The sequence below is a fragment of the Salmo trutta genome, chromosome 19, assembly GCF_901001165.1.
Source record: "Salmo trutta chromosome 19, fSalTru1.1, whole genome shotgun sequence".
NCBI classification, from domain to species: Eukaryota; Metazoa; Chordata; class Actinopteri; order Salmoniformes; family Salmonidae; genus Salmo; species Salmo trutta.
The window spans coordinates 32,380,877-32,407,864 of record NC_042975.1 but is presented as its reverse complement, the minus strand read 5'-3'; the positions used below and the strand labels follow the sequence as shown (position 1 = coordinate 32,407,864).

At 46.8% G+C, this 26,988-nt stretch overlaps 1 protein-coding gene across 2 annotated transcripts in view; it reads right to left on the bottom strand.

Moving 5' to 3' along the window:
* The window catches only part of LOC115154351 (UV radiation resistance-associated gene protein), a 149,800-nt gene that overhangs the window by 57,657 nt on the left and 65,155 nt on the right, over nucleotides 1–26,988 (bottom strand). For both annotated transcript variants that reach the window (XM_029700500.1, XM_029700502.1), the window contains exon 13: nucleotides 21,961–22,036. In XM_029700500.1, the coding sequence (XP_029556360.1) occupies nucleotides 21,961–22,036 (76 nt within the window). The remainder of the gene's footprint in view (nucleotides 1–21,960; nucleotides 22,037–26,988) is intronic.

The window sequence follows — 26,988 nt, the reverse complement described above, 5'->3', positions numbered from 1 at the left end:
GCATGAAATGAAATGTATGCATTCACTACTGTAAGTTACTCTGGATAAGAGCGTCTGCTAAATGACTAAACTGTAAAACGAAGCTATTCCCTTTCTGTACAAATGTAGTTAGTCAAACATCACTCATTGAGACTTGGAGTAGTTGTTTCCCCTCCTCTGCATGGGTAACGCTGCTTAGAGGGTGGCTGTTGTCAATGTGCTCCTGGTTCAAGCCCAGGTAGGAGCGAGGAGAGGGACGGAAGCTATACTGTTACACTGGCAATACTAAAGTGCCTATAAGAACATCCAATAGTCAAAGGTATATGAAATACAAATCGTATAGAGAGAAATAGTCCTATAATTCCTATAATAACTACAACCTAAAACTTCTTACCTGGGAATATTGAAGACTCATGTTAAAAGGAACCACCAGCTTTCATATGTTCCCATGTTCTGAGCAAGGAACTTAAACCTTAGCTTTTTTACATGGCACATATTGCACTTTTACTTTCTTCTCCAACACTTTGTTTTGCATTATTTAAACCAAATTGAACATGTTTCATTATTTATTTGAGGCTAAATTGATTTTATTGATGTATTATATTAAGTTAAAATAAGTGTTCATTCAGTATTGTTGTAATTATCATTATTATAAATAAATAAATAAATAAAAAAATCGGCCGATTAATCGGTACAGACTTTTTTTGCCCCCCCCAATAATCGGCATCGGCATTGAAAAATCATAATCGGTCGACCTCTACTCTGGATAGGTACTGACCGTAGCTTACAGCAACATCTGTGATGGGAAATGGAACAAGAACACACAATGACAGGAGCAGCAGTAGCCACACTTCCTCCCTCCAGCAGCAGTTGGCAGCCAGCAGTTCAGGTCTCCCCTCTCCTCCAGACTACCCACACATCTCCTGCTTCTCAGACTTGGCCAGAGAACAGTAAACTAAACTCTGGGAGGGAGGGAGGCAGGCTGCGGGAGACCTTTGCTGTTCCTATTCTTCTCCCCCATAACCCTCCATGCCTGGACACATTCATCACTACACTCACTGAGGGAAGAACATTTTATTAATTTATTTAAACAAAAAAATACTGAAGCGGTGTGATACGGAGAACCTGCTGCAAGTGCCTGATTTCTTCCAGCTCCAAGGGTGGCCGGTTCATATAGAAAACAGAAATATGTGATATACAGTGTGTTGCTGCTACTGTATAACGGAAGTTAGGAATGTAACTATGGTTCTACGAATACCTGGAAGACCATCAGTATGGTTGAAAGTATGGATTATATCACTCGCGCTCATCGCAGGTTGAGTAATAATAACAACAATAACAAATCTCTCTCCGAGATTCTTCTCGCCCAAAAGATTTAGAGCGACAGGAAAGTACTGATGGTCTTCCAGGTATTCGTAGAACCATAGTTACATTCGTACGTTCGTCAGTACGTTTGAAAGTTGGATGACTCACACAAACAAGGTCACAAGGAATAGCACTACTAACCTCTTATTAATGAACCAATGTCACTGAAAGAATGAGAGAGCCCACGGTGTGGCAGGATGCAACATTGATCTTGTAAAATCTTGAGAACAGGGCGTTGACCAAGTAGCAGCTGCACATTCAGGAGGATGCCTCTCAGGGCAGCCCAGGATGTGGCGACACTTCTGGTCAAGTGACATATCACACTTTCTGGACAGGGAGCCCTACACCCTTGTAAGCCGGAGTGATGACATCCACAACCCAGTGTGAAAGCATCTGCTTGGACAATGCAAGGCCTTTTCACTTCCCACCGAAGCACAAAAACAATTGGTCTGACTTCCTGTAGTGCTCCGTGGCTTGCATATAGCATTTGAGGGAACGGACTGGACACAGGAGATTTGCTCGCTCCTCCTCCGCATTCTGGAAAGGAGGGGGGCAGTAGGCCGCCAGCTCGATGACTTGATTGATGTGAAGGGGTGATAAAACCTTAGGCAAAAAGTCTGGATTGGGCCATAAGGTCACGCCTAGGTCATCTGCCTTCCATCGTAGGCAGACCGGGCACACAGAAAGCGTGTGGAGCTCGCTCACAAGTTTCGCAAGTAGCTAAGAGGAAAGCTGTTCTCGGAGATAACCATTTTATGTCCGGCTTCACCGTGTGCTCTAAAGAAGGTTTCGTCAAAACCTCCAATACTACTGGCAGGTCCCAGGTTGCAGCCGGCGGACACCTTATAAGAATTGGCAGATGAGGTAGTGGGCCCCTGCCAATTTTCCTTTGATGCGTAAATGGTTAGCCAATAAGGCTGAGGCATACACCTTCAAGGTATAGAGGCAGAGCGACCGGAGTCAAATAGTTTCTGAAGAAAGCTCAGTATAACAGGTACAGAGCAGGACACTGGTTCCTCCGCCCTGGTAGACCACCATTCGGTAAACAACTTACAGCGACCAGCATACATCATCCTGGTCGATGGGGCTCTGGCATTCTGTAACATCTCGATAATATCAGAATCGCAGCTGATCTCCCTCCAGAAGACTGAGGAGGGTTGGAAATCAGGGTCTCGCTGGCCACAGAAGCCTGTGCTGAGCCTGAGAGACCCTGTGCAGCGTTGCTAAGATCAGAGGGGAGGGGAGGGGCGGTTCAGCGGGAAAGCATACAGTAGGCCCTCTGGCCATGTGTGAGCAAAGGCGTCCATGCCCAGGGGGCTCTTGAACTCTGCCAGAGAGAACCAGAGGGAGCAGTGGTATGTTTGCTCTGGGGCGAACAAGTCCACATGTGCTGTTCCAAACCACTGACATATCATCTCCACTACTTGTGGGTGAAGTCCCCATTCCCCCGGGGGCGGTTTCTGTCACGACAAGAAATCTGCCACCTCGTTCACCTTGCCTGGGAGATAAATGGCTTGTAGGGAGGCCAGATGTGGTAGAGCCCATATCAGGGGTTGTTGGGCCACCTGTAGGGATCGTACAGACCTTGTTCCCCCTTGATGGTTGATGTGGAACACTATCGATGTATTGTCTGATATGAGGACATGATTGTGTTTGAGAATCGGCAGAAAGTGATTTAGGGTTAGGTAAACTGTCTGAAGTTCTAGCACGTTGACGTGCTCTTTCCTCCAGCGGGGGCACCACTCTCCCTGTACAGACCTGTGTTGCTACACTACTCCCCAGCCTCTTATTGAAGTGTCGGTCGTCACTACTTCCCACCTTGCCGGAATTGATCCGAGAGGGACACCTGTAGTCAGGTAGGCTCTCTTGCTCCACAGTCACAAAGTAGAGTAGCACACACTTGTCACCTGTATTTTGGTGTTTCTGTCCCGCTTGGGGTCCAAGCGGAGGTCGTTGAACCACACTTGCAGTGGCCTTAAAGAAAGCAGGCCTAACGGTGTCACTGCGGAGGCCGCCGCGAGCATGTCCATCAGTTGTTGGAATGTTTGTACTTTCACCAATGCATTCAACTGGAATTGTTGCAGAATAACAAGAATGCTGTCCACGCGCTGAAGTATTATACATGTCCTCATAGTGCATGGGAGTTCAGAGCCATGCCAATCAAGGTGAACTTTTGGCTTGGTGTGAAGTTGCTCTTTTTGTTGTTCAATGAAGGACCCAGTGCGGTGACGTGGGTCAGTGTCAGCGCTGTGCCCTCTGCCGCACACTCGCGAGAGGGGTTACAGATGAGCCAGTCATCGAGGTAAGGAAGGATCTTGAACCCCTGTAGGTGGGAGGAGCTCAGGGCTGCACTTACGTATCTTGTGAAGACGCCAGGAGCCAGGGAGAGACTGAAGGGTAATACCGCAAACTGGTATGCCTGACCCTGGAAGCCGAACCGCAGAAAATGCCTGTGTTCCAGTAGCATAGGAACGTGAAAGTAAACATATTTTAAGTCCAGCGAGGTGAACCATTCCCACATGTGAAAGGGGAGAACTTTGAACCATTTTAAATCCAGAACTGGACAGAAGGCTCCATCTTTCTTCAGAACCAGGAAATAGGTTGAATACTAGCCATCTTGCCGTTCTGACGCTTTTACTCATGATCGCTCCCTTCTCCAAGAGAGATGGAATCTCCTGGTTGAGGGTGCCAGCTTTCAGGGGTTATTTAACTGAAGTCATTCTGATCCCTGAGAATGGTGGGGGCTGGTGTCGGAACTGCAGCCTGTACTCTGCCCCAATGTCCGATGACAGCCCCGCGGCTGACCGGGCCTTCGAACAAAGAAAACAGCGGAGTAAGGCTACACCGCTGTGGAACCCACAGCCCAGAAACCAGGCATCACAGAGTCATGGCAGAGGGAGGCCAGACGCGCGTGAACCTCGCCACTCACTCGGCCCTACACACGCACCTGGTCCTACCACCAGCCTAACACAGGTGCTCGCCAGCCCCAGGCGGTGATGCAGCCACCCCCCCAACCCCCAAGAGGTCGTGGTCAGCGCCCCCCCAACCCCACAAACAGGCGTGGGGGCAGAAACTAAATGGCGGGAGTCGGGCCGTCTTGGGCAAGCAAGACCTGGCGACGAGTCACTACAAGGGTGAACATATGTCTGCCCAGCTCTCTGGTCATGAACACAAACGCTTGAAGAGATGCGTCATTCAGGTTGCAGACGTCCAGGTCTGCGTGCTATGGCTGGAGCATCCTATTCTGTGCTAGCATGAGCACTGAGAGGGCATTCCCAATGCAGGCCATGTGGGCTGCTGTGTCTTTGGCCCGTGACAGTAGCTCATCTTTGGCCCTGCACGGAGGTCTGGGGCAGTGGGCATCATCCTTTAGTGCTTCATCTGGGGAGAGCATTAGCTCTGCTATGCATTCATCCACCTTAATCATATGGACCAGCCCATGTTGTTTTGCGTCACGCATGGCTGATAGCATCCTACTGTCCTTGCCGTGGTGGGCAAGAGCCCGCGGGTCAGCCCAGCATCTCTGAAGCTCCGTAAGAAATGCTGGTGAAGATGACACACTGAACGGTATAGCTGCCGGGGCCTTCTTAAAGAATGGGTTAGCTGCTGTGGCAAGCTCTAGCCTAGTTAAGGTGGCACGCAGGACGGCGCGTAGTGAGGCAGAGCTTTCTTCTGACTTCACGTGATCAGAGCCTCGGAATGACTCCTCTGACCTATCTTTAGCGTTGAGACTGATTGGGTCCACAACACTGGTTGGCACCTCCTTCATCGTGTTGGGCGTGTCATCATCCTGGTCACTAAAGTGCCGGTTGGATGGTCGAGTGGACAGCAGGTCACCGTCCCGGCTATCTGAGTCCTCTGTTGCGGCCCCCATTCTGGAGGGTATGCTAGATAGAGGACTGACTCAGAGGGCTTGAAGGAATGCAAAATCGTTTTTAGCTTCTCTATCTCAGATGATAAGGAATCGGGGGGGGGCATCGGTTTCGTGGGCTTTCCCTCTTTTGGTGGCCCTGGGTGGGTCCGGGTGAACAATGCCGGATGCTGGTAAAATTATCAGTGAAAACCAGGCCCTCAACTCTGGCTAGCCGCACTTCCCTCACCTTCACAGGCAGGATGGCGCAGTTAAGTCCAGGGGCCAGAAAGGGCCTCACGCAGGTGGGCAGGGCACAGGTCATGATCATATTCTACTTGTAATTCAGCTCAACAAAAGGAGCAGCCATGCATGCCCAGCATCACGGTGATGCGGTGTTCTCTCAGCTCAGAATGTGAAGAAAATAAATAAAATATCAACAGCAAATCTTTTTTATGCAATACACTGACTCATCAACTAACTAACATAATAGTAACAGGAAACTATATAGGACAGCTACCACAATACACAGTAAGGGTAGAGAGCTACAATAATCTGGCGGGAGCTGTACAGCAACGGCAAAATAATTTGGGGCGAGGCTAGCTATGACCACAGGGCTGGAGCAGGGGGCTTATTTATGTGAAACACGCACGAATGGTTGTTGTTTAGTAAGCCAAGCTGACTACACAGTGGCAGCTAGGTTGAGTTTGTAAACTAGCTCGCTAGCTAGCTTATAGCATGCTAGTAATACAAGGGGAGAAGGAACACCAGGAGGAGGCAATCCGAATCTCACGTTTTATAGCTGGCTAGGCTAACAGCCTTCCAAGAGGTGGTTATCTAGGTAAGTAACCCGTTTGAGTTTTAAAATAGTTGAAGGACGACTAGTGCCCCGTGGCCTTGATAACTTCTCTCAACACATATCAAAGCTACAGGCTAAAGTTAAATCTAGACTAGGTTTCCTCTATCGCAATCGCTCCTCTTTCACCCCAGCTGCCAAACTAACGTTGATTTACTATGACCATCCTACACATGCTAGATTACAGAGATGTAATTTATAGATTGGCAGGTAAGGTTGCTCTCAAGCGGCTGGATGTTCTTCGGACATCAGATTTGCCACCAATGCTCCTTATAGGACACATCACTGCACTCTATACTCCTCTGTAAACTGGGCATCTCTGTATACCCGTTGAAAGACCCACTGCTTGATGTTTATTTATAAAACCCTCTTAGGCCTCACTCCCCCCTATCTGAGATATCTACTGCAGCCCTCCTCCTCCACATACAACACCAGTTCTGCCAGTCACATTCTGTTAAAGGTCCCCAAAGCGCACACATCCCTGGATCACACGTCTTTTCAGTTCGCTGCAGGTAGCGACTGGAACGAGCTGCAACAAACATTCAAACTGGGCAGTTTTATCTCAATCTCTTCATTTAAAGACTCAATCATGGACACTTACTGACAGTTGTGGCTGCTTTGCGTGATGTATTGTTGTCTCTACATTCTTGCCCTTTGTGCTGTTGTCTGTGCCCAATAATGTTTGTTCCATGTTTTGTGCTGCTACCATGTTGTGCTCTGCCTTGTTGTGTTGCTACCATGCTGTGTTGTCATGTTGTGTTACTACCATGTGTGTTGTCATGTGTTGCTGCCATGCTATGTTGACTTAGGTCTCTCTATGTAGTGTTGTCTCTCTTGTCGTTATGTGTGTTTTGTCCTAGATTATTTAATTTAGTTTTAATCCCAGCCCCCGTCCCTGCAGGTGGTCTCTTGCCTTTTCGTAGGCCATCATTGTAAATAAGAATTTGTTCTTAACTGACTTGCATAGTTAAATAAAGATGAAATAAAAACAACAAAAATACGAGCACAGCAGTGGAGGATATCTTGACAAGGTTAGCACCGGAGTACGGAGGCCAACACACACTCTAGCTGGTGGGCTCAGTCAGCACAAGACAAGGAAGCCCGATATCCTCAGATATTAGGGATAGGTATGGGAGAGCTGTCATACCCACAGGCTATTGGTGACAGACTGACAGTACACACAGCTCACACAGAGTTTAGTTTACCCTACCGGGACCTGAGAAGATGCAATCCGAAAAACGGGAGTCGCGGAGCAAACAACTTGCGTGAATATGCTAAGGCAACTTTACGAGAAGAAATAAAAGATCTGGAAACCCTTCCTATCAAGGGACCCTCAAACGCAGAAAGTGTTTGAAAGAAAACAAACCCTATTTGAACCCAGGTGTGGGGAGTTCATAAATAATGTGAGAGAGGGTTGGACAGCTGTCAGAGTTCTCCCTCTCTGGTGCTGTTATTGCTAGACTGTTAACAATCTCTCAATCCAGCGGGCATCAATCCTCTCTCTCCCTTACCCGTTTACTTAACCCACTTACACTCTGCCAAAAACAATTTCTTGCTTGAAATGTGACAAATAAAGTTGACTAATGAAGTGCTTTTTACTGTCTGAGAAGTTAGAGAGATCCCCTTTAAAGTGGCAGCTTAATGCCATTACAATGTAAACCACATTGTCAGAGGCAGGGGTGTGGAGCGGGCTTCGAATTAGATGTAAAGGGCCTATTACCCAGCCAGTTATTCCTCTGCATGCGGCCATATGGGACTTTGCTTTGAGGATCGCAGCAATTCTTCACCACCAGGCTAAAACAAAAACAGACACATGTTTATGACCCTTCCTGCGGTCTCAAAGAGAACTTGACTTGCTCCCTCCCTCCTCAGAGGGAGTTGGAGGGGGGGGGGATGTAAAGTGCAGTACATTGAGAAGCTGCATCTCTGGGCGTGTCTGTCCCATCCATTACGCCACAGGTTTACCACATCAATCCCGGTGAAATTGAAAACCGATGTTGCCTTTGTGGAGGAAGAGTAGATCGGCGAGCGAGTGAGTGGCAGCAGGCAGTTTGGTTTGGGAAGCTGATCAACTCCAGGTCCTGCTGTCCCTCTTGATGAGGTGTATGTATGTAATGGAGGTGGGGATGGGATCAGGGTCAGGTAAACAAACAGGGTACAGTGTGTTGCTGCCTTTGGGGTTTGGGAGGACCGGTTTGTGACGTTTTGCGGAGGCAGATGAGCAGAACAAAAGAAAGAGGCTGGTTGTTTAAGAGGGGATTGTGCAGAGTGCAGACTGACTCGATATGTTGGATTCTTCTGAACCCTGGACAGACCAGGCTGTGGGGTTGAGTCACGGACCACAAGTCTCTGCACTCCCCAGAAGAAGCAGTTCTCTCCATAGGAATGAATGGAATTCAACAGTATTTCAATTAAATGTTTCAAGGACAAAGTTACATGTATTTAAGTGTTTTTGTTGTTGTTGTAGTGTGGACAGTAACATTAAACTTCCTAAAAAGTATACTTTAAGGAAAATGTTTTAATATATTTTTTCATTTAAATTGTTTATGTTTAGCTCACATAATATAATTTAAAAGTATGCATTAAGGGGTCTGCACTAGAATAAATGTGGCAAAAAACAAATGTAGAAATGAATAAATGCATTTCTATAGCTTCCAAAATATTTGTTTAAATGGGTGGGGAGTGCCTTCAAAACAGCGCCCCCTGTGTATATAAATAATTGTATACAGACAGTACATGACATACTGTTGTGTACAGGGAGTTATTCTGGAGCCTTGTAGGTTGAACGATGACTGACCAAGGGTAAACACACAACGGTTTAGGGAAATGCCAACATGCGTCCATGGAAAACCTAAAGTAACGTGTAATGTCCAGTTCTATCCTCTTAATTTCAGTAATAAATCATTGCCAGCTTATTCAGGTCACAAAGCCCCATTGTAGGCCTGGCTGAAATCCATCCATAAAAAAGAAAATAACCAACCAAGGAAATAAGGTAATAGCTGGAGATAATTTTGACGGGGGCGTTGTGAACATTCAGTCAGAGTTACACATGCTATGCAGCTCTGACTGGGTTCCAAAGAGAGGGAAAGCAGCCAATACAGAAGAGGGGTCTGGGTAGTGTTCTAACTCTGTAGCACGATGCCCTGAGTTGTGCTAATACGGTTTCTATCCACAGCGAACATCATCAAGTGAGACAGACACAGGAGGCTATCCTGCCAAGAATTTCTCACACCACTCCTGTTGGGGTTCAAAATGAGCTTTGTCAGAAAGGTGAGGAGCGGAAGTTATGTAAAGGAGAGAAAGACTCAAATACTAAGCATGGAGGATAGAAAAGATGGAAAACAGGGAGTAGGTGATGGTGGAACAAGGAGGGTGGAGAGAGAGGAAGGGAAAGAGACAGAGTTGTAACACTGATGCATACTATACACGGACGGCTAGGATACTGAAACAAATAAACTACCAAAAATAGCTGATGGCATCTCCACCACTCCACATCATTATTATCATAATCATTGGTTAAGATCACTCTCCAATCGGACATCCTGCCAGCCAAGCTAGAACACCTTCTGCCTTCTTTTCCAACCGCTGGGCTCCACCAATAACAATTATCTTTATTATTGTCATTCATTGGTTAAGATCACTCTCCAATCAGGCTAGAACACCTGCCTTTTCCAACCGCTTGGCTCCAGCAATAAAAGCTAGCTACGTCCCAGCTCATGCTCCTGTTCCCAACGCAGCATGCTGGCAGCCCAGCCAGGCACCTCCACTAACCACTAAACACAGTGGCTCCCTCATGAGTCATAGCCTTGTTTTATGGAGCCACCACTCTCGCTCAATGGCTGGTGCATTACTTTGACATGCTCCAGACCACCAGCATGGCCAGAGGCACCGCCAAGGGTGCATTGTGGGTAATGCGGTTGTGCTCAGCCGGAGACCTGGAAGCTGGAGTTTGGAGGTTGACAGAGCCATGCAAGTGGAAGGTTTTCCCCATGGACCTCGTTGCTGGGCATGGTGGTGTGCCCATGCCTCTGCTTCCCCCTCCTTCCGTCAGCTAGCTCCAGGTTGGTCTCATTTTAATTCCCATGCAACACAGAGCATCCTGCTCCCAGACCAGGCAAATACGATACCCCTGGCTTAGTGACTCAGAGCTAATTGTTGTGCCCCCCAACCCCCTCACCAACCTACCCCTACACTCATTCCCCAACCCTTCAATCTTCATATAGCGTCTTTTGGAGTCTAATCAGGCCCACATGCCTGTTTCACAAAAGAGCGCATGGATAACAGGGAGGAGAGAGCGAGATAGAGTGAGAACACAGCAGCATGGCAGAGATCCAGCTTTCCCAGTCTCACAAACTTGGCTAATTTGTCCGTGTGAAACCCAGGATCTGAGGGTTTAGTGATTCTGCCCCCTGCAAAGACACTTTCAACACCTGTGGCATCCTGCTCTGGAGGGAAGGAGCAGCCATACGCCACTCACTTCATTACGTAGTTCACTCATTCAAAGGGGCTAGAATAGGACAGGCCCCTCTGTGAGAAGCACAAGGCATTAGCAATGCTTAAATCATGTTACTGGGGTGCAAATAGGGAGCAGAGTGCAAAGATGCATGTTAACAAACTTGCAAATGTCTCCACTTCAAATCCTAGTATCCATTTGGGAGTCGTTTGTGTTGCAATGCCATTTGCAGACCGCACAAGGAAGGAAAAAGGAGGGCAAACAGGGTTCTGTCCAAGTAACAAGATGGAGCAGACAGACACGGTCGCCCTGTTTCAAGCTTCTAGTCAACTTCGTAATATTTCATTTTTTGTATTATTATTTATATTTTCTTCTCAGAACGTTTCTTGTATTATTACCTACAGCCAGAAATAACTTTTGGATATTAGATCAGCGGTCACACCAGAAATTTTAGCAGAAATACGACTTCCCTGACCTGGATCCCTTGTTTGAACTTCCGGATGCTGCTCTATTCAACCCGGGGGCTGCCCCAAAATGCCAATGACATAAAAGATGTAGAAGGACTGGGGCCCTAGTCAGACTCAGGGGGCGTGCATACCATCCACCACTGTCGAGTATATTACTCACTAACGCTCAGTCCTTGGACAAAGTAGAGGAGCTCAAGGCGAGGATCTCCTTCCAGAGAGACATCAGGGACTGTAAAATACTCTGTTTTAGGGAATCATGGCTCTCTTCGGATATATTGTCCCCGTCCATCCAGCCAGCTGGATTCAAATCAAATCAAATTTAATTGGATACATACACATGGTTAGCAGACGTTAATGCGAGTGTAGCGAAATGCTTGTGCTTCTAGTTCCGACAGATTACTTGTTAGATATTACTGCGCTAGCAAATCACCAACAACTACCTAATACACACAAATCTAAAGGAGGGAATAAGAATATGAACATATAAATATGTGGATGAGCGATGGCCGAGCGGCATAGGCAAGGTGCAATAGATGGTACAAGGTACAGTATATACATATGAGATGAGTAGTGTGAGATATAACATTATTAAAGTGGCACTGTTTAAAGTGACTAGTGATCCATTTATTAAAGTGGCCAGTGATTTGAGTCTATGTAGGCAGCAGCCTTTCTGAGTTAGTGATTGCTGTTTAGGAGTCTGATGGCCTTGAGATATAAGCTGTTTTTCAGTCTCTCGGTCCCAGCTTTGATGCACCTGTACTGACCTTACCTTCTGGATGGTAGCGGGGTGAACAGGCACGTCTGAGCCAGCAGCCTTGCGGGGATTAACACGTTTAAATGTCTTACTCACGTCGGCCACGGAGAAGGAGAGGGGGCCGCAGTCCTTGTTAGTGGGCAAAGATGGTGTTTAGTTTGGAAGTGTGACGTCGGTGTCCGTGACATGGCTGGTTTCTTTTTGTAGTCCGTGGTTGCCTGTAGACTCTGCCACAAGTATTGTGTCTGAGCTGTTGAATTGCGACTCCACTTTGTCCCTATACCGACATTTCGCCTGTTTGATTGCCTTGCGGAGGGAATAACTACACTTTTTATATTCAGCCATATTCCCAGACCTCTTTCCATGGTTAAATGCTGTGGTTCGCACTTTCAGTTTTGTGCGAATGTCGCCATCCATCTACGGTTTCTGGTTAGGGTAGGTTTTAATATTCACAGTGGGTACAACATCTCCAATGCACTTCCTTATAAAAACTCACTCACAGAGTCAGCGTATAGATAGATGTTGTTCTCTGAGGCTGCACGGAACATTTCCCAGTCCGTGTGATCAAAACAATCTTGAAACGTGAATGATTCTAGACACGGGTATAGCCTGTTTGAGTTTCTGCCTTTAAGACGGTAGGAACAAGATGGAGTCGTGGTTGGATTTGCAGAAGGGAGGGCCTTGTATGCATTGCATAAGTTAGATAAGCAGTGATTGAGGGTATTACCCACACAAGTACTGCAATCAATATGCTGATTGAATTTAGGTAGCCTTGCTCTCAAATTTGCTTTGTTAAAATCCCCAGCTACAACAAATGTAGCCTCAGGATATAGTGGAGGAAAAAAGTATTTGATCCCCTGCTGATTTTGTACGTTTGCCCACTTACAAAGAAATTATCAGTCTATAATTGTAATGGTAGGTTAATTTGAACAGTGAGAGACAGAATAACAACAAACAAATCCAGAAAAACGCATGTCAAAAATGTTATAAAATGATTTGCATTTTAATGAGGGAAATAAGTATTTGACCCCTCTGAAAAACATGACTTAGTACTTGGTGGCAAAACCCTTGCTGGCAATCACAGAGGTCAGACGTTTCTTGTAGTTGGCCACCAGGTTTGCACACATCTCAGGAGGGATTTTGTCCCACTCCTCTTTGCTGATCTTCTCCAAGTCATTAAGGTTTCGAGGCTGACGTTTGGCAACTTGAACCTTCAGCTCCCTCCACAGATTTTCTATGGGATTAAGGTCTGGAGACTGGCTAGGCCACTCCAGGACCTTAATGTGCTTCTTCTTGAGCCACTCCTTTGTTGCCTTGGCCGTGTGTTTTGGGTCATTGTCATGCTGGAATACCCATCCACGACCCATTTTCAATGCCCTGGCTGAGGGAAGCAGGTTCTCACCCAAGATTTGGCGGTACATGGCCCGGTCCATCATCCCTTTGATGCGGTGAAGTTGTCCTGTCCCCTTAGCAGAAAAACACCCCCAAAGCATAATGTTTCCACCTCCATGTTTGACGGTGGAGATGGTGTTCTTGGGGTCATAGGCAGCATTCCTCCTCCTCCAAACACGAGTTGAGTTGATGCCGAAGAGCTCCATTTTGGTCTCATCTGACCACAACACTTTCACCAGTTGTCCTCTGAATCATTCAGATGTTCATTGGCAAACTTCAGACGGGCATGCATATGTATTCTTGAGCAGGAGGACGTTGCGGGCGCTGCAGGATTTCAGTCCTTCACGGCGTAGTGTGTTACCAATTGTTTTCTTGGTGACTATGGTCCCAGCTGCCTTGAGATCATTGACAAGATCCTCCCATGTAGTTCTGGGCTGATTCCTCACCGTTCTCATGATCATTGCAACCCCACGAGGTGAGATCTTGCATGGAGCCACAGGCCGAGAGATTTTGACAGTTCTTTTGTGTTTCTTCCATTTGCGAATAATCGCACCAAATGTTGTCACCTTCTCACCAAGCTGCTTGGCGATGGTCTTGTAGCCCATTCCAGCCTTGTGTAGGTCTACAATCTTGTCCCTGACATCTTTGGAGAGCTCTTTGGTCTTGGCCATGGTGGAGAGTTTGGAATCTGATTGATTGATTGCTTCTGTGGACAGGTGTCTTTTTTACAGGTAACAAGCTGCAGTTAGGAGCACTCCCTTCAACAGTGTGCTTCTAATCTCAGCTCGTTACCTGTATAAAAGACACCTGGGAGCCAGAAATCTTTCTGATTGAGAGGGGGTCAAATACTTATTTCCCTCATTAAAATGCAAATCAATTTATAACATTTTTGACATGCATTTTTCTGGATATTTTTGTTGTTATTCTGTCTCTCACTGTTCAAATAAACCTACCATTAAAATTATAGACTGATCCTTTCTTTATCAGTGGGAAAACGTACAAAATCAGCAGGGGATCAAATACTTTTTTCCCCCACTGTGTATGGTTTCCAGTTTACCTAGAGTCCAGTGGAGTTCCTTGAGGGACGTTGTGGTGTCTGCTTGAGGGAGTATATACGCAGCTCTGACGATAACTGACAAGAACTCTCTTGGGAGATATGGCCTCCATTTGATTTGTATGGAATTCTAGGATGGGTGAGCAGAAGAACTTAAGTTCATGTATGTTGTTATGATTACACCATGAGTAGTTAATCATGAAGCATACACCCCCACCCTTCTCCCCAGAGAGGTGTTTCTCTGTCGGCCTCGATGCATGAAGAAGCCCGCTGGCTGAACCAACTCCGACAACAGATCCTGAGAGAGCCATGTTTCTGTGAAACAGAGAATGTTACAATCTCTGTCTCCCTGGAAGGCAGCACTTGCTCAAATTTCGTCTACTTTGTTGTCAAGAGACTTGACATTGGCGAGTAGTATACTCGGAAGTGGTGGGCGATGTGCACGCCTACGGAGCCTGACCAGGAGGTTGTTTTGGGTCGGCTTCTGGGATTAGATCCATTGTCCTGGGTGGTGGTCCGAACAAAGGATACGCTTTGGGAAAGTCGTAATGTTGGGAAGTTGACGTTGCTCTTATATCCAATAGTTCTTCCCGGCTATATGTTATAAGAATAAAGATTTTCTGGGGTAACAATGTAAGAAATAATACATAAAAAAACTAAAAATTGCATAGTTTCCTGAGGATTCAAAGCGAGGCGACCATCTCTGACGGCGCCATATTGTACACTCTCCCCCTCGAGCGGATAGAGAGAAAGAACTCTCCGGTAAACAGAAGGGGGAGGGGTTTGTTTCATGATTAACAACTCATGGTGTGATTGTGTTAACGTACAGGAAATCAAGTTATTTTTTATTCTGATCTGGAATACCTCATCATCAAAGGCATAGAGAATGTTCTTCGGTCATTGTCACTGCTGTGTATATTCACCCCAAGCCAACGCCACGACGGCTCTCAAAGACAAACTAGAAACCGCATATCCTGAGGCCGCATTTATTGTAGCTGGGGACATTAATAAAAGGAAATCGGAGAAAAACACTGCCAAAATTATATCAACACATCTCCTGCGCTACATGCAACACAGACCCTGGATCATTGCTACTCTAACTTCCAGGATGGCTTCATGGTCCTCCTCCGCCCTCCTTTCGGCAAACCTTATCACGCATCCAATCTGCTCCTCCCCACCTATAGGCAGAGACTTAAACAGGAAGTTCCTAGGGTTAAGACTGTTCAACATTGGTCTAACCAATCGGATTGTTTTGATTACGTGGACTGTGAAATGTTCTGGATCGCCTCTGAGAATAGTATTGACGTATACACACTGACTAGGTGACTGGGTTAATCAGGAAGTGCATAGAGGATGTTGTTCCCACTGTGACGATTAGAATTTATACAAACAGAAACTTAGATGGCAGCATTTGTACAAAACTGAAAGCGCGAACCACCACATTAAAGGTGACAGGGAACATGGACATGTGCAGTCTAGCTATGACCTCCATAAGGCAATCAAACAGGCAAAATTACAGCACATGGACAAAATGGAGTCGCAATTCAACGGCTGACACACGAGACATGTGGCAGGTATTCCAGACAATCACAGATTACAAAGGGAAAGGCTGCCATGTCGCGGACACCGACGCCTCGCTCCCGGATGTGCTAAATATCTTTGCCCGCTTCGAGGAAAACACTGAGCCGCCAAAGAGGGCTCCCGAAGCTCACAGGGACTGTGTGCTCTTGATCTCCGTGGCCGCCGTCAGTCATTTAAGTGTGTTAACCCCGACAAGGCTGCCGGCCCAGACGGCATCTCAAGTCACGTCCTTAGAGCATGTGCAGACCAGCTGGCTGGAGTGTTTATGTACATATTTAATCTTTCCAAACTCTCTGTTGTTCCCACTTGCTTCAAGATGTCCACAACCGACAACCTGAAATGGTCCCTTCACACAGACAGCATGGTGAAGGTGCCCCAACAGTGGCTCTTCAACCCCAGGAGGCTGAATAAATTCACCTTGGATCCTAAGACCCTCACAAACTTCTAAAGATGCACCATTGAGAGCATTCTGTAGGGCTGCATCACTGCCTGGTATGGCATTTGCATCGTCCGCAACCGCAGGGTTCTCCAGAGGGTGGTGCGGTCAGCCCAATGCTTCATCGGGGGCACACTGCCTGCCTTCCAGGACATCTACAGCACCCGGTGTCACAGGAAGGCCAAGAAGATCATCCAGGACCTCAGCCACCTGAGCCACGGCTTGTTCAGCCCGCTACCATCTAGAATGCGGAGACAGTACAGGTGCATCAAAGCTGGGACCAATAGACTGAGAAACAGCTTCTATCCCCAGGCCAACAAACTGTTAAAGAGTCATGCTAGCTGGCCTCTGCCAGTACCCTGCGCTGAACCTTAGTCACTGTTACTAGCCACCACCCGGTACGGCAACCTTAAAGACTGCTGCCCAATTTACATAGCGCATCATTGAACACTTGTCACTTTAATCAAGTTCACCCACTTTATATGTATATACTGTATTCTAGTCAAGGCTCATCCTATATAACTACTGCTGTACACACCTTTTCTATTCATATACTCTCTATACACACCATGAATATATATTTATATTCCAGTCTCTGACATTGCTTGTTCTGCTATTTCTGTATTATGTAAAAAATGTATTATGTGTGAATTGTTTTTTATTGCCAGGTATTACTGTACTGTTAGAAACACAAGCATTTCGCTGCACTTGCTAATCTGTGTACGCAACCGTCTTGTCAGACAAAGGAAGCTGAAAGGGAGCCCTTATTGCCACCTGACACCCAATGCACCCCACTACACACACCTACACCATCCCACTACACACACCTACACCATCCCCTACACACACCTACACCACCCCACTACACACACCTACACCATCCCCTACACACACCTACACCATCCCCTACACACACCTACACCATCCCCTACACACACCCCTACACACACCTACACCATCCCCTACACACACCTACACACACCTACACCATCCCCTACACACACCTACACCATCCCACTACACACACCTACACCATCCCCTACACACACCTACACCATCCCCTACACACACTTACACCATCCCCTACACACACTTACACCATCCCCTACACACACTTACACCATCCCCTACACACACTTACACCATCCCCTACACACACTTACACCATCCCCTACACACACTTACACCATCCCTTACACACACTTACACCATCCCCTACACACACTTACACCATCCCCTACACACACCTATACCATCCCCTACACACACCTACACACACCTACACCATCCCCTACACACACCTACACCATCCCACTACACACACTTACACCACCCCACTACACACACCTACACCATCCCCTACACACACCTACACCATCCCCTACACACACCTACACCATCCCACTACACACACCTACACCATCCCCTACACACACCTACACCATCCCACTACACACACCTACACCATCCCACTACACACACCTACACCATCCCACTACACACACCTAAACCACCCCACTACACACACCTAAACCACCCCACTACACACACCTACACCATCCCCTACACACACACCTACACCATCCCCTACACACACACCTACACCATCCCCTACACACACACACCATCCCCTACACACACACACCATCCCCCACACACACACACACACACACACACACCATCCCCCACACACACACCATCCCCCACACACACACACCATCCCCCACACACACACACCATCCCCCACACACACACACCATCCCCCACACACACACACCATCCCACACACACCATCCCACACACACACACACACCCTGCCCTCCTGACATAAGGCCGAAATAAAAACAACCTATTCCCAGGCTGCCACTTCAAAGCTGGCCCTCCTGCTGCGCCCTGATCCCTCGCCAGCTTTGCCATATCACTTTCCACGCCAGCCAACTTAATAAAAGATGGAAGTATGTCGTCTCACATCCACCACTGGCCCAGTGTGTGTGTGTCGCTGTGTAACCAGAGTTGTGCATTGTGACAGCAGCCAGACGCTACACACCGTGGCAGCCCAACCCCGGCCGGGCCCAACGTAAGGAGCACATTATATCCCTAGAGAGAAAAACGTTTTTAAAAAACAAACACAATAATAACAACCAGCCTGCGAAGCAACGCAAAGCGCTGGCTCTATTGGTAAATGATATTAGTGAGTGGAAAAGCTAGTCTCAGTGTTTCTAATACGGTTGGGGGGGGTCATGAAAGCAGCCATTTCCTAATAAAGCCTTCAGAGTATTAAGAACCATACCATGGTCTCTACTCTAACGTCACTGGGACGCAAACCAGTTCTCCCAGATAAAGTGGTCTGAAATGGTCAGGGTTGGGGGAAACCCATATCCACTTTAAAAAGGAAGAAATTACATGTAGCGTGACAGTGTTGCGTCTGTCGCTTCATGCATTCCCCCAAACTACTAGAACATGTGTGATGGCAGCGGAACAGAGTGATCAGACACAGGAGTCATGCAATGTACAGCGATTCCCTATAGATGGTTGGAAAAGTGTCTTTGTGGTGGGTTCCGCTAGATCTACTATGATATGTTTACAACTTTCACTGCTCTGGAACAATGTTTCACTACCATTGTCAGCTGCAGGGAGCTGATCCATGCGGTGCACTTATGTTGATTTTGAGACGGCCCAGTAACTCATCCTAAACATCGCTCCAGTCACATATGGAGTTCATAAGATGCAGGTGGTGACGGTAGGCAACAATACATACACCACACTGACCCTTAACACGGGGGCCCCTCAGGGGTGCGTGCTTAGTCCCCTCCTGTACTCCTTGTTCACCCACGACTCCAACACCATCATTAAGTTTGCTGACAACACGACGGTGGTTGGCCTGATCACCAACGACGAGACAGCCTATAGGGAGGAGGTCAGTGACCTGGCAACAACCTCTCCCTCAACATCAGCAAGACAAAGGAGCTGATCGTGGACTACAGGAAACGGAGGGCCGAGCACGCCCCCCATTCACATCAACGGGCTGTAGTGGAGAGGGCTTCAAGTTTCTCGTTTTCCACATCACTAATACCCTGACTACACCGCTCGCATCGCGTCTGCAAGCGATGCAAAATAAATTTAGGCATCTATGGTATTCAATTATTGCACCCACACTGCTCGCGCGAGCCAATGAGCATCTGCGTTGCCAAGGGCTAAAATATAAGTAATTCCTATTTCTGATGCAGATCGCACTGCAAGTCCTGCCTCTCCCATCTCCTCATTGGTTTATAGAAGCAGGTACCCACGTGCCATCTCCTCATTGGTTATACCCACGTGGGTGATTGAAAGACGAACTGTTTTGCCGGTTGTTGTGGTAATACTATGAAAGCGTAGATGCCAATCACCATATAAATTCAAAGATGAAAAGGCCTAGGAGGAGAGATGACTAGAAACGATTCGGTTGACCCTTTTATGTGTGGATTAATTGTCGGAGTAGAGGACCTTGTGCATTTCAGGTAACATAACATCTCAATGTTTATATCCCAGGACAAATTAGCTAGCAACAGCAAGCTAGCTAAATAGGACAAATTGGCTAGCAAGTGCAAGCTAACTAGCTAAATTGCCAAACATGTTAAATGCTTTTCGACCTCTCCCCAAATTAATGTCATTGGTTCAGAGTTTGTTTTGATATTTTAACCTGCGTGTCGTGATCGCGTTTGGTGTAGGGGGACAAAATAAATGTATGCACGATGGCGTGCATACATTTACGTGCGCAGCCGGTTTCGGTTCCATGTAAGGAATTATGGAATTATGTAATCATGGTCTACACAAGTCGTGAAGGCACAACAACGCCTCTTCCCCCTCAGGAGGCTGAAACTATTTGTCATGGGCCCTGAGATACTCAAAACGTTATACAGCTGCACCATTGAGAGCATATTGACTGGCTGCATCACCACTTGGTATGGCAACAGCTTGGCATCCAACCGCAAGGCACTACAGAGGGTAGTGCATATGGCCCATAACATCACTGGGGCTGAGCTCCCTGCCATCCAGGACCTCTATACCAGGTGGTGTCAGAGGAACACCCTAAAAATTGTCTGACATAGACTGTTCTCTCTGCTACCGCACAGCAAGTGGTAACGATGCAGCAAGTCTGGAACCAACAGGACCCTGAACAGCTTCTACCCACAAGCTATAAGACTAATAAATATTTAAATAGTTAACCAAATACAGTAGCTACCAGGACTAGCTGCATTGACCCTTTCTGCATAAATTCATACACTGCTGCTACTGTTCATCTATCCTGTTGCCTACAGTCACTTCATCCCTACCTATATGTACATATCTACTTCAATTACCTCGTACCCCTGCACATCGACTTGTTAGTGGTACACCGTGTATATAGCCAAGTTACCATTACTCATTGCACATTTATTTCTAGTGTTATAATTGAAAAATGATCTATTTTTTCCCTCTCTGCATTGTTGGGAAGGGCCTGTAGTAAGTAAGCATTTCACTGTTAGTCTACACCTGTTGTTTACAAAGCATGTGACAAATTAGATTTTGAGATACTGGACTGAGAAGAACGCATGACCTCACCATTATCTGGCTCGCCAACCACATATACACGCATGCACGCACATACGTACCATCGTACAGTACGTACTCACAAACATACAGCAGTGATATCCCTCTTTAAACATGACAGTTACAGTACATTAATATCAATCAAATGATAAAATACTAGCCTTTAAAAAAAGGGTTGAGGATTGTAACTCTAAACTTGGCAGAGAAGCAGAAGAGACGGAATATTTAGAGCAACTCACCACAGAAAAAAGGTCACCAGGCTATAACTCTAAAAAACCCTGGAAATATATGAACCTCTCATGTAGAATTTAAATCATAAAAATACATCAAACATACCGTGAAAAAATGGTTTCTCGATTTCAGTTTGGTTGCATAAAGCACATAATCTAGAATTTTTAAACATAAAACACTATTTACCCGGGATCCACAAATACTGTCCAAAATAAATGGTACTGCTGATGAAGGTCATAACGTGCACCTTTGATCTCTCTCCTTGGGGATTTTCAGTCTAGGCTTATTTTCATTTGCTGTCTAAAGTGTTCCCCCCCATCTCTTTCTCTTTTGTTGTTGGACAAAGGCGGATGGCAGCAGTTTGGATAGCAGCTAGCTAGCAGGTTGCGTCCATGTCCAAACCTCCCAAAGTGCAGTCATTTGAACCCAGCCACCTGTTGGAGTTAATTGCCCTGCCTAATAAATACACTGGAGAGATTCGAATTCCTTCATTCCACATTCTCACCGCTGGCTTGAGAAAGAGACAGCGACAGGGAATGGAATGCAAATGTATGTATTTGGTGCTAAATGATTGAGGGAGGGGGGACTCACACAGGTCAACACATTAGATCCACTTTCATCAGCCCAGACAGGGCAAGAGTTTGGCCCCTTTTCCAGAGAAGAGAAGAGTGAGTGAGTGAGTGAGTCTGCATGCCTCCCAGTTTTTCCATATTTTTATTGAGAGTTTCCAGGCCACTCAAAGGGATAGGAACACAGGAACAAGGCTCCAGTACAGATGGACATGATTGAGCCATCCAAAACATGTGTAACAACCTGCAGACCACTAAGGCTGTTTCCCACACAATAACCTTTCAGTGCCATCAGACCACCTGACCTTCTCAGATCAGCCTGACACGTTTGTCACATCTTACCTGGGAAATAGTTGGTGTGCGTATGTGTCTGACAGATGTGTGTGAGTGGTCCATGGTCTTACTTGGGCGATGTTCTTGTTGATCAGGTAGACTCCATATTCAAACTGAAAGCGTTCTCCTCGAGGGTACAGGGGGAATCTGTGAGAGCAGGGGAAGAGAGGAAGAGGTGATAAGAGTACAGTACTGGAGCAGGTGGTTCACATAGGTTAGATCGTATTCTTTGTTGGTTTAACTTTGTGAGATTCACCAACTAGACTTCTGAGCGCTGTGAAGTGAATTCCTTCCCTGTTGACACTGCCATGTATTACCACAGTCCGTACCTGGCAGGCTACAGTTTGGATAGAACACTTCAGCAGAAGCCGAGGGAATCTAGATAAGCCTGTTCTGAGTCTAAGATCACATTCACATACGGACCGCTCTCCCACCGCACTCACCCCCCCCTCACCCCACTCCGCTCTCCTCCCACCCCATCCCTCATCTTGTTAAACTAAAATATCAAACAAGCTCCGAACCGTCCAGGCTGCATACTGTAGGCCCATCAAACAGCCTGCCCACCTGCTTCTACACTACAGGGAACAAAGACAGACCGACAGATGGAGGCTCAGTGGGATTCCATTGAGCATTCAGGTGCCAGTCAGATGTCTAGGTAGCAGGGCAGGCAGACACACAGTGCTGAAAACCCCTGGATTGTTTATGTGGAGATATTGGAGGGATAGCCCCAGGCCGAGCCTGCTGACACCCTTAGTGACAACAACGCTCTCCTCTCATCCCATTATGGCTAAAGTCAGCTCATCCCCCATGAAGAATGGTTCCTGTCATTATGTGCTTATGTCTGCTACCCAACTGAGTGGATGTACTGAGAGATACGCCCAGGGCACAGTCTTACTCTGCTTGCTCACACGCACACACCTGCTTACGTTAACCCTGTACAACAACTGACTTCTCCTCTGCTGTCAGGCTCAGCAGTCAGTCTGGACAGGAGGTGTCAGCGAACATCCAGCCCTCTTCCCTCCCCTCCCCTCCTCATCCATATCTCATTCCTGTCAGGGGCCACGGCTGTGCCCCGTGGGGCATGTTATACTGTTAATCCTTTGTTAGAGGAGACATGCCCTCTCCCCTCTAACTCTGACCCTCAGATGCCGGAGAATCAGGGCCGAGGAGCGCAGAGCCGAGGAGCGCAGGGCCGAGGAGCGCAGGGCGAGAGTCGGGAAGCCCTCCTTATCACGCCACAGGTACATCACTGTTACAGGGCAAGGTGCATGAGGCACTGACTGTAGCCCTGCAAGTGAGGGAGCTGGCTACTGATCTAACAGAGCTGCCGTAGCTAGGCTATCTCTAACGCTTTAACGCTTTCGTACACACTGAAGTGTAGTCCTTAACGTCTGCCCAACCATACACACAATAAATTCAGTTTCTTGTGAGGTGCATTACATACAAACTGTTCACCACATATTAGACACTGTTGGTTTGACAGATGGAGGGAAACACTGCAGTAGCCACACAGCCGGAGACACTTGTTCTACTCCTACATACTCTGACTAGTCAACCCCCAGAGGAAGCTACGTGCCAGTGGTAATATCTCATGACCAGGAAATAACTAACAGAGGGAGAAATAACACCAAACACACACACACTCTCATAGCAGGCATTCCAACAATCACTTTCTCCTGACAACATATCATTAGTTTGCTGATGAGAAGGACATCGGAGAGGCTGACATGCGCACACACTCAGAGAAAAGCAAAAGGCACACATGAACACACACACACACAGTTTGCCATCACGGGGAGGTGATTAATGAGTGCTGTCCAGTGGGTCTGAAATCACACTGAAGGGACTCCGGTTCACCAAACAAGAGGAATTCCTCCAATATGTCCAGTAAAGTCAAATATATTATAACACACCAGCAGGGGGGAGGGGAAGAGGAAGTCAGAAGTGCCAAAGAGTGGGGGGATACAGGGAAGCAGAGCGAGCAGTTAGTGAAGAGAGAGCGAGAAGTTAGTGAAGAGAGCGAGAAGTTAGTGAAGAGAGAGCGAGAGAGCAGTTAGAGAAGAGAGAAGAGAGCAGTTAGAGCAGTTAGAGAAGAGAGAGAGCAGTTAGAGCAGTTAGAGAAGAGACAGAACAGTTAGAGCAGTTAGAGAAGAGACAGAACAGTTAGAGAAGAGACAGAGCAGTTAGAGCAGTTAGAGAAGAGACAGAACAGTTAGAGAAGAGACAGAACAGTTAGAGAAGAGACAGAACAGTTAGAGAAGAGACAGAGCAGTTAGAGAAGAGACAGAGCAGTTAGAGAAGAGAGACAGAGCCGTTAGAGAAGAGACAGAGCAGTTAGAGAAGAGACAGAGCAGTTAGAGAAGAGACAGAGCAGTTAGAGAAGAGAGAGCAGTTAGAGACAGAACAGTTAGAGAAGAGACAGAGCAGTTAGAGACAGAACAGTTAGAGAAGAGACAGAGCAGTTAGAGACAGAACAGTTAGAGAAGAGACAGAGCAGTTAGAGACAGAGCAGTTAGAGACAGAACAGTTAGAGAAGAGACAGAGCAGTTAGAGACAGAACAGTTAGAGACAGAACAGTTAGAGACAGAACAGTTAGAGAAGAGACAGAGCAGTTAGAGACAGAACAGTTAGAGAAGAGACAGAGCAGTTAGAGACAGAACAGTTAGAGAAGAGACAGAGCAGTTAGAGACAGAACAGTTAGAGAAGAGACAGAGCAGTTAGAGACAGAACAGTTAGAGAAGAGACAGAGCAGTTAGAGACAGAACAGTTAGAGAAGAGACAGAGCAGTTAGAGACAGAACAGTTAGAGAAGAGACAGAGCAGTTAGAGACAGAACAGTTAGAGAAGAGACAGAGCAGTTAGAGACAGAACAGTTAGAGAAGAGACAGAGCAGTTAGAGACAGAACAGTTAGAGAAGAGACAGAGCAGTTAGAGACAGAACAGTTAGAGAAGAGACAGAGCAGTTAGAGACAGAACAGTTAGAGAAGAGACAGAGCAGTTAGAGACAGAACAGTTAGAGAAGAGACAGATTTGGAGAATAGAGAGAGAAAGAAGAGCCAAGGGATGGAGAAAGAAGGAGAGGGAAGGGAAGAAAGAGAGAAAAGAGGGGAGTTGGAGTGGAAAGCAGTGATTTTTATCACTGGGCCGGTCTTGTCTTGGCGTCTGTGATAAAACGATCGGTTAAACAAGCGGGATGAAGTGGATCACCATCAGCCTTGGAGCAGCTCTCCAGCCCACAGCAGCCCTTCATCCATCCACAGGCCAGAACACACACACACACACCTCCCCTTTCTTGGTTCAATTATAATTCCTCTCTCGTCAGACAAACACACACAGATAGACATGCACACACATGCATGAATACACAAATGTATGCGCACGCATGCACCCACCCACCACAGGTTTCCTTTCCTTCATTAAAACAGATCTATTACTACCATGTCCCGACCCTCTCCCACATCCCCTCTGGCAGCTCTGTTGAACGCCATCTCTATGCACACGGCAAACTAAATATGACACTGACAGGCACCATGACCAACACTGTCTTTGACATCTACCTAAAAAAATACAAAAATATATATAATGTTTTGCTTAATGAGATAAACCTGGACTGTCAAGGAGCCTAAAACAGAAACAGCCAGTGGAGAACAGTAAAGGTAAAACCCCTCTCCTTCCTGCTCTATCTCACACGCCTGTAGAGCCTGAGATGTCGGCGTGCAGATGGACGGGTAGAGAAGATCTGTAATTAATAAGGAGAGAGGCGTGGGGAATTCTGTACGTCGTAAAAGCAGCTTCTAACAGAAAGCTCCTTCTCTTTATGGGGTTAGAGTATTTACACAGCCCTCCGGCTAATCAACCCAGCCAGCCAGCCAGCCAGCCAGCCAGGCAGGCCTCTACTGCAGGCAGGTCCAGGCCCCCTCACAGACAATCATAAAATGTGATAGCAGGAGAGCATGTGCCTCTTCTGTTCTTTTATATATGTGTGTGTACAGTATCTCTTCCTCCCTCTTTCACTTCCCTTCAGTCTCTCGGTCTCGTTTCCTCCCTCGCTCCCTCCTGTTGATGTACAGTAGGTTGTTTATCAGAAGAGTCTATGTAATTGTTCTCTCTACACAGGAAGGACCAGCTGAAGGACCACCAGTGTCTACAGAGCATGGTCAATTGCACCACAGCGCACGGTCTTTTATGAGTGACAGTTAAGCGGCAACGCTCACATTTTACTGTAGGCTGGCTTTTTGTGAGGGGAACCAGGAAAATGGAGGAAAAGCAGTCCAAAGACCAGGTTTTGTGTTGGACTTGGTAAGCTACACTGGCTGGCTGGGGATTTGTTAGTATGGCTGTGGTGATGAAGTCGATGATTGGACCAAGATGAGAGTTTAGAGTCATTTTAAACCTTGACCCCTGACCTAACATGGTCATCTTCAGAATAGACTGACCTTTTAAGAGAAAAAAATGACTTTTACAGAACAGCAGGTCAATGAGTGCACCTTGCACATACAGTGTGCGTAATAGGGCACTTGTTTCTTTCCCCCCCCTAGGGACATTACATTGTACAAGCCTAAGTGCTGTAGGGTTGTAAAGGGTGATATTATAGCTGTGCTGCAGGTGGGTGGTCGGATAATTCAGACTTAATCTGGCCCTGAACAACGTTGAACTATTCCCAGTGACTCAGTGGCCTGCTGTAATGTACACACAGCCTGTGATCCTTCCGCCACAGCACATCTGTCCCACCGAGAGCCTGTTTACATAGAACTAATTAATATGCCAAATGTACAAAACAACAGCTCTGGTTCACATAGTGGAGTTGGGAGTTAGCCACCTGTAACCATTACTTACACTTAGCTATCCGTGGCTTGCAAAAAATCCCCAGAAGTTCCCTAGAATGTCTTTAATGTGCGATTTCAAACACACCAGAACCATAAATCATGTGAGGCCTGCTTTTTAAAAAACACCTGCCACCTTGCAACTTTCACGGATAATGGCACCGGTTACTATATAAATCACAGGGAGTTGTACTTTCCAATATTGGAGAAATTATTACATTGAGCATCTGTCAGTGAATGCTATTTTAATGGCTGCCGCACTGCTCCGCTTACAACT